Here is a 7,500-nt window from a genome sequence, read left to right as displayed (position 1 = left end):
CCAAATTAGCCGTTTGATTAAGCTAGTCAGAGCAGCTGGGCTAGGTCCTACACATCTCAATTAGCCGTTTGATTAAGCTAGTCAGAGCAGCCGGGCTAGGTCCTACACATCTGAATTAGCCGTTTGATTAAGCTAGTCAGAGCAGCCGGGCTAGGTCCTACACATCTGAATTAGCCGTTTGATTAAGCTAGTCAGAGCAGCCGGGCTAGGTCCTACACATTTGAATTAGCCGTTTGATTTAGCTAGTGAGAGCAGCTGGGCCAGGTCCTACACATTCCAATTAGCCGTTTGATTTAGCTAGTCAGAGCAGTTACACATTTGAATTAGCCGTTTGATTAAGCTAGTCAGAGCAGCTGGGCCAGGTCCTACACATCCCATTTAGCCGTTTGATTTAGCTAGTCAGAGCAGCTGGGCTAGATCCTACACATCCCAATTAGCCGTTTGATTAAGCTAGTGAGAGCAGCTGGGCCAGGTCCTACACATCCCAATTAGCCGTTTGATTTAGCTAGTCAGAGCAGCTACACATTTGAATTAGCTGTTTGATTAAGCTAGTCAGAGCAGCCGGGCTAGGTCCTACACATTTGAATTAGCCGTTTGATTTAGCTAGTCAGAGCAGCTGGGCCAGGTCCTACACATCCCAATTAGCCGCTTGATTAAGCTAGTCAGAGCAGCTGGGCTAGATCCACACATCCCAATTAGCCGTTTGATTAAGCTAGTCAGAGCAGCTGGGCTAGGTCCTACACATCCCAATTAGCCGTGCTGATGACAACATTGAGAGCATCACCACTTACAAACTAACCTGATTCACCTGTGACATCCATGATTGATTGCCTCACTTCCTGTGTCCTGCTTCCTGTGTGCTCAGGGCGTGTCCCACGGGTGGTGGCCTCGCCCAGTCAGCACATCCTGTCGGCGGAGGACGTGGTGAGCTGCTGCCTGGATCTGAGCGTGCCCAGTATCTCATTCCGCATCAACGGGCACCCAGTGCAAGGCATGTTCGAGAACTTCAACGTGGATGGACTCTTCTTCCCCGTGGTCAGCTTCTCCGCTGGAGTCAGGTAGGAGCACACAGAACCGGGTCAGGGAGGAACACGTAGAACCAGGTCAGGTAGGAGCACGCAGAACCAGGTCAGGGAGGAACACGTAGAACAGAGTCAGGTAAGAATATGCAGAACCGGGTCAGAACATGCAGAGTCAAGTCATAGCACACAGAACCAATGGACTTTATAGGATGATAATAGTGCTTTCATGACATGTCGGATATTCGGAAATCCCGACCTCCTGAGTGTGATCTACCCCGAGTTACCCGACTTGACGCTACAATCATGCTCTCCCATCACAGCAGCCTCCGTTGCTACAACTCAACAAGAGTCAAACCTCGGTCTTATTACAAATAGGCAAAACAGCAAATGGTAACATCCACATTCTCATTCTATCTCATTCTCAACCAAAGTGAGCAGTTCTAATAACTTATTGATGCATTCCCTAAAGACAATAACACATCCATATTTGTTTTCTGAGCTGATCTCATGAACACACTTTTTTTGGATTTTTTTGGGAGGCGAGTTCTCCGAGTTTACGGGTGTCATGAAGGTGGCACAAGCACCACCAAGCTGTTTATGACAAGTAGAAAAGGCCAAAGAACCAATAGCAAGGAGAGGACATTTTTAGAGGGAAGCGTTAGTTCATATACTGCAGAACCGTGTTGGGGACTTGTACAAACCAGTGGACTAAGAACTCTCAGATGCCACTTGCTCAATTAAATGTTCTTTTTGCAGATCTAATATCACTAACAGTTTTTTGTTACTCAACTGACCTGACTTCAGATGAGGTCAGAATAGGTTGTGGGCTAGCACTTGTGGATTCATGATTCTTCTTCCTGTGGTCACTCGTCCAGGGTGCGCTTCCTCCTGGGTGGTCGCCATGGAGATTTCAAGTTCCAGCCGCCTCCGGGGTACGCCCCGTGTTACGAGGCGGTCCTGCCCAAAGACCGTCTTCGCATCGAGCCCATCAAGGAGTACAAGCACGACGTCCAGGGGGTCCGGAACCTTCTGGGGCCCACACAGGCGCTCTCACACACCGCCTTCACACCATGCCCCGTGGACACCGTACAGGTACACACACACACACACACACACACACACACAGACACACACACAGACACACACACAGACACACACACAGACACACACACACACACACACAACACACACACACACACACAAACACATTGCCTTCACACCATGCCCCGTGGACACCGTACAGGTACACACACACACACACAGACACACACACACACAGACACACACACACACACACAGACACACACACACACACACACACACAAACACACACAAACACACACACACACACACACAGACACTCACAGACACACACACACAGACACACACACACACACACACACAGACACACACACACACAGACAGACACACACAGACACACACACACACAGACACACACACACACACACAGACACACACACACACACACACACAAACACACACAAACAGACACTCACAGACACACAGACACACACACACACAGACACACACACACACAGACACACACACACACACACAGACACACACACACACACACACACAAACACACACAAACACACACACACACACACACAGACACTCACAGACACACACACACAGACACACACACACACACACACACACATACATTGCCTTCACACCATGCCCCGTGGACATGGTACAGGCACACACACACACACACACACACACACACACACACACACACACACACACACACACTGCATTCACACCATGCCCTGTGAAAACCGTAATGGTAGGTACACACACCTTCACAGACACACCCACACACACACACAGGTATGCACACAGGCACACACACTGACTCACATACATACAAACAAAGTAACATACACACACATTAAAACACACAAAACAAATGTACAGTATCCAATAAGGGTAGTATATTGAAAGTAACTGTGGTGAATAATTACTTAATATTAATCTTAGACTGGCAAACTTCAGGAAAACTCAGGATTCAGGTTTATTCTGTTACAAGCAGAGAGGGTACAAAAAAAATAGTCTATGGTCTATGTAGCCTAGGCCTTGGCCTCTGTTGGATCACCCTCTCTCTCTTCTTCAGTTCTCCATCGTTCTAATCTTAGTCTCCCAATGCAAGTTAATTACTTTTGTACGGGTTAAACAAAGAAAGAAATGGCGGCAAAACAATCCCACCTGATTGGTTCTCCAGGTGGCATCAGACACACCTACTCACACCTACTTCACACCTATCTGAATAGCATGAGGAGATATATCATATCAGAAATATCTCTTATAGAATGTTCCAAACATTCTCACAATCAAATCATTACAATCCTTGTACTGAGACTATTACAATGATACCAAACATGAATATATTTACATTTCATGACACATGGATACATTATATCAAGGTAACATCCTTTGTCTTGTGGACCTGATAGCCCTTAGAACAAGTACATTAGCATTTCATTGGGGGAGGGGAGGGTGTCTTTGTTTTAAACCAAGAAGGGCCACATGGCCAACTGAAACTAGTCTAGAAATTAAATTATTATTAATTTTAACCGTAAAATTATTGCTATCAATATTTAGTGGTAGTGTATTTACAGGTAGTGTAATTACAGGTAGTATAATTACAGGTAGTGTAATTACAGGTAGTATAATTGCAGGTAGTATAGTTGCAGGTAGTATCTGTATGTGTCTGCAGTGAAGCTGATCCTCTATTACCCCCCTCGTGTCCTGCAGATTGTGTTGCCCCCTCACCTGGAGCGTATCCGGGAGAAGCTGGCGGAGAACAGCCACGAGCTGTGGGCAGTGACCCGCATCGAGCAGGGCTGGACCTACGCGCCGGTGCGCCTTCACACCACCCAACACCCAACTCCACACTGCCCACAACTCCACACCACCCAACACCCAACCCCACACTGCCCACAACTCCACACCACCCAACCCCACACCACCCACTACTTTACTTCTGTTCTCCTGGCCTCTCTCCTCTCCTCTCTTCCCCACTCCTGTTCTCTCCATCTCTCCTCTCTTTTCTTCCCCACTCTCCTGTTCTCTCCATCTATCCTGTCCTCTCTTCCCCACTCTCCTGTTCTCTCCATCTCTCCTCTCCTCTTTTCACCACTCTCCTGTTCTCTCTATCTCTCCTCTTTCTCTCCTCCTTTTCCTCTGATCTCACACCCTCCTCCACTCTCAGCACAGACATCTTAATCACGCTGTCCACTTCAGCGCTCTCATCACACACTTATCTCTCTCCTCTCCCCTCTTATCCCCCTCTCCTCTCCCCTTCTCTCTCCTCTCATACCCCCCTCCTCTCTTCTTTTATTTTCCCCTCCTCTCCTCCCTTCTCATATCCCCCTCTCCTCTCATCTCTCTCCTCTCATTCCCTCCTCTCTTCTCCTCTCGTCTTTCCTCTCATTACCTCATCTCCACTCCTCTCCTCCTCTCTTCTCATATCCCCCTGTCCCCTCTCACCTCCTCTCCTCTCCCCACTCCTCCTCTCCTCTCATATCCCCCTCTCCTCTCATCTCTCTCCTCTCATTCCCTCCTCCCTTCTCCTCTCCTCGTCTCCTCTCTCCTCTTCCCTTCCTCTTCTCCTCTCCTCCTCTCGTCTCTCCATCTCTCCTCTCCTCCTCCTCCTCCTCACATCTCCTCCTCTCTCCTCCTCTAGTTCCGGGACGATAATAAGAAGCTGCACCCGTGCCTGGTGGACTTTGGCAGTCTGCCTGAGCCTGAGAAGAACTATAACCTGGCCATGTCTGGGGAAACCCTCAAGTACGAGCCTGGAAAACACCTTCCAATAGCCATTACATGATCTTACAATTGTGCACTCATACTGTTATTCTACAAGTGAGTTCCATTTCACCATCTTTTGTTGTATGTCTGTTTTCCTGTGTGCGTGTGTGTGTGCGTGTGCATCTGTGTGTGTGTGTGCGTCTGTGTGTGTGTGCGTCAGGACTCTGCTGGCCTTGGGTTGCCATGTGGGTATGGGGGATGAGAAAGCCGAGGAGAACCTGAAGAAGATCAAACTGCCCAAAACGTGAGTGAGGACCACCTTCACACACACACACACACACACACACACACACACACACACAACATCCCTCTCTTCCTCCTGTGTTGTGTGCAGGTACATGCAGAGCAGTGGCTACAAGCCCGCCCCTCTGGACCTGAACCACGTGAAGCTGACGCCCAATCAGAACACTCTGGTGGAGAGACTGGCAGAGAATGGACACAATGTCTGGGCACGAGATCGCGTGCGCCAAGGGTGGACGTACAGTATCGTACAGGTACACACACACACACACACACACACACACACACACACACATGAGATCGCGTGCGCCAAGGGTGGACGTACAGTATCGTACAGGTACACAGGTACACACACACACACACACACACACACACGAGACCGCGTGCGCCAAGGGTGGACGTACAGTATCGTACAGGTACACACACGGACACACACACACACGCACACACACACACACAAGAGGAGGCTAACTGACACGAGGCACCATGATGTTTGAAGGCTAGTTGATGAGTTGTTGTTATTTGTGTTGATGTTTAGGACATAGTGAACAAGCGCAATCCCCGCCTCGTGCCCTATAACCTGCTGGACGAGAAAACCAAGAAGACCAATCGGGAGACAGTATGCGCCGCCGTGCGCACTCTGATTGGCTACGGCTACAACATTGAACCACCTGATCAGGAGAGCAGTAAGTCTGTCTGTCTGTCTAGATTAAATGGTGTTAGCACCTTTGCTGTAGTTGTAAGACTGGAACCTGTCTTCTTTCAACCATAACTATCTCTTCACAGCAAATCAAATGTTAATGACTGAACTTGTGAGTTCCTTCCTGGCTAATCTGTGTGTGTGTGTGTGTGTGTGTGTTTATGTGTGTGTGTGTGTGTGTGTGTGTGTGTGTGTGTGTGTGTGTGTGTGTGTGTGTGTGTGTGTGTGTGTGTGTGCGTGGTGTGTATGTGTGTGTGTGACTATTTGCGTGTGGTGTGTGTGTGTCTGCGTGTGGTGTGTGTGTGCCTGTGTGTGTGTGCGTGTGCCTGTGTGTGTGTGCGTGTGGTGTGTGTGTCTGTGTGTGTTTGTGTGTGTGTGTGTGTTTGTGTGTGTGTGTGTGTGTGTCATGTGTGTGTTTGTGTGTGCGTGTGGTGTGTGTGCGTGTGTGTGTGTGTGTGTGTGTCTGTGTGTGTGTGTGTTTGTGTGTGTGTGTGTGTGTGTGTGTGTTTTGGCAGCTGGTCCCGGTGCGGGGGGCTCACGCAGTGATAAGTTACGGGTGTTCCGAGCGGAGAAGTCGTACGCGGTCACTCAGGGGAAGTGGTACTTCGAGTTCGAGGCGGTGACCGTGGGAGAGATGAGGGTGGGCTGGGCACGTCCGAACGTGCGCGCGGACGTGGAGCTCGGAGGGGACGACCTCGCCTACGTCTTCAATGGCTTCAAGGTAGAGTGGACATACACACACACACACACACACACATACACACACACACATACACCCACACATGCACACACACACACACACACACACACACACACACACATACACACATACACCCACACACACACACACACACATACACACATACACCCACACATGCACACACACACACACACACACACACACACATGCACACACACACATACACACACATGGCTCTATTGGTGACACTGCACTAACTGTAGTGGTGACTTGTAGTATCAGTTGGTCTGTTTCGCTTTGTTGACAAACAAAAGATGACAGAAAATAAGGCGTAGTCACCTGTTCTGCTATGAATACACCAGTACATGAGGTCTATCTCAGGATCTCACAGTGTTGTGGCGTCCATGTCCATCTCTGACCAAACCAAGCTCCTTACTGTCGGAATCTGTATGACTGGTCTCTGACTAAACTTGGATCTTGTTCTCTGTGATGTCTGACTCTGTGTAACTAACCGACAGTGTTGTTTCTGACTAAACATCTGTGATGTCTGACTGTGTAACTCTCCGACAGTGTTGTTTCTGACTAAACATCTGTGATGTCTTTATGCTGACCTCTGACCCTTGACCTTTGTGCTGCCCCAGGCTCAGCGCTGGCATGTGGGGAACGAGCCGTTTGGGCGCATCTGGTTGCCAGGCGACGTGGTTGGCTGCATGATCGATCTGGTGGAGCAGAACATCATGTTCACTCTCAACGGGGAGATGCTGATCAGTGACTCTGGCTCTGAGATGGCCTTCAAGGACATCGAGATCGGAGAAGGTGACACACACACACACACACACACACACACACACACTCACATACTGTATATTGAGATCGGACACGGTGAGGGAAGGAGAGTCTGATCAGCAGTAACACATTCACTGATCTCAAAACAGACCTCCATTAAAATTCCACTGCCTTTCTTCCTTGTCTCTGCTTGAAATAGCTACAGAGATGCTATT

At 49.0% G+C, this 7,500-nt stretch overlaps 1 protein-coding gene across 5 annotated transcripts in view; it reads left to right on the top strand.

Moving 5' to 3' along the window:
* Positions 1-7,500, top strand: part of ryr1a (ryanodine receptor 1a (skeletal)) — a 110,830-nt gene that overhangs the window by 25,117 nt on the left and 78,213 nt on the right. For all 5 annotated transcript variants that reach the window (XM_042092435.1, XM_042092434.1, XM_042092433.1 and 2 more), the window contains exons 20-28: positions 866-1,058; positions 1,898-2,114; positions 3,804-3,908; positions 4,735-4,838; positions 5,020-5,103; positions 5,194-5,353; positions 5,638-5,785; positions 6,315-6,520; positions 7,141-7,315. In XM_042092435.1, coding sequence (XP_041948369.1) covers positions 866-1,058; positions 1,898-2,114; positions 3,804-3,908; positions 4,735-4,838; positions 5,020-5,103; positions 5,194-5,353; positions 5,638-5,785; positions 6,315-6,520; positions 7,141-7,315 — 1,392 coding nt within the window. The remainder of the gene's footprint in view (positions 1-865; positions 1,059-1,897; positions 2,115-3,803; positions 3,909-4,734; positions 4,839-5,019; positions 5,104-5,193; positions 5,354-5,637; positions 5,786-6,314; positions 6,521-7,140; positions 7,316-7,500) is intronic.

The sequence above is a fragment of the Alosa sapidissima genome, chromosome 5, assembly GCF_018492685.1.
Source record: "Alosa sapidissima isolate fAloSap1 chromosome 5, fAloSap1.pri, whole genome shotgun sequence".
Classification (NCBI taxonomy): Eukaryota; Metazoa; Chordata; class Actinopteri; order Clupeiformes; family Clupeidae; genus Alosa; species Alosa sapidissima.
The sequence above is the reverse complement of the archived record's forward strand: the minus strand, read 5'-3'. Positions and strand labels throughout refer to the sequence as shown.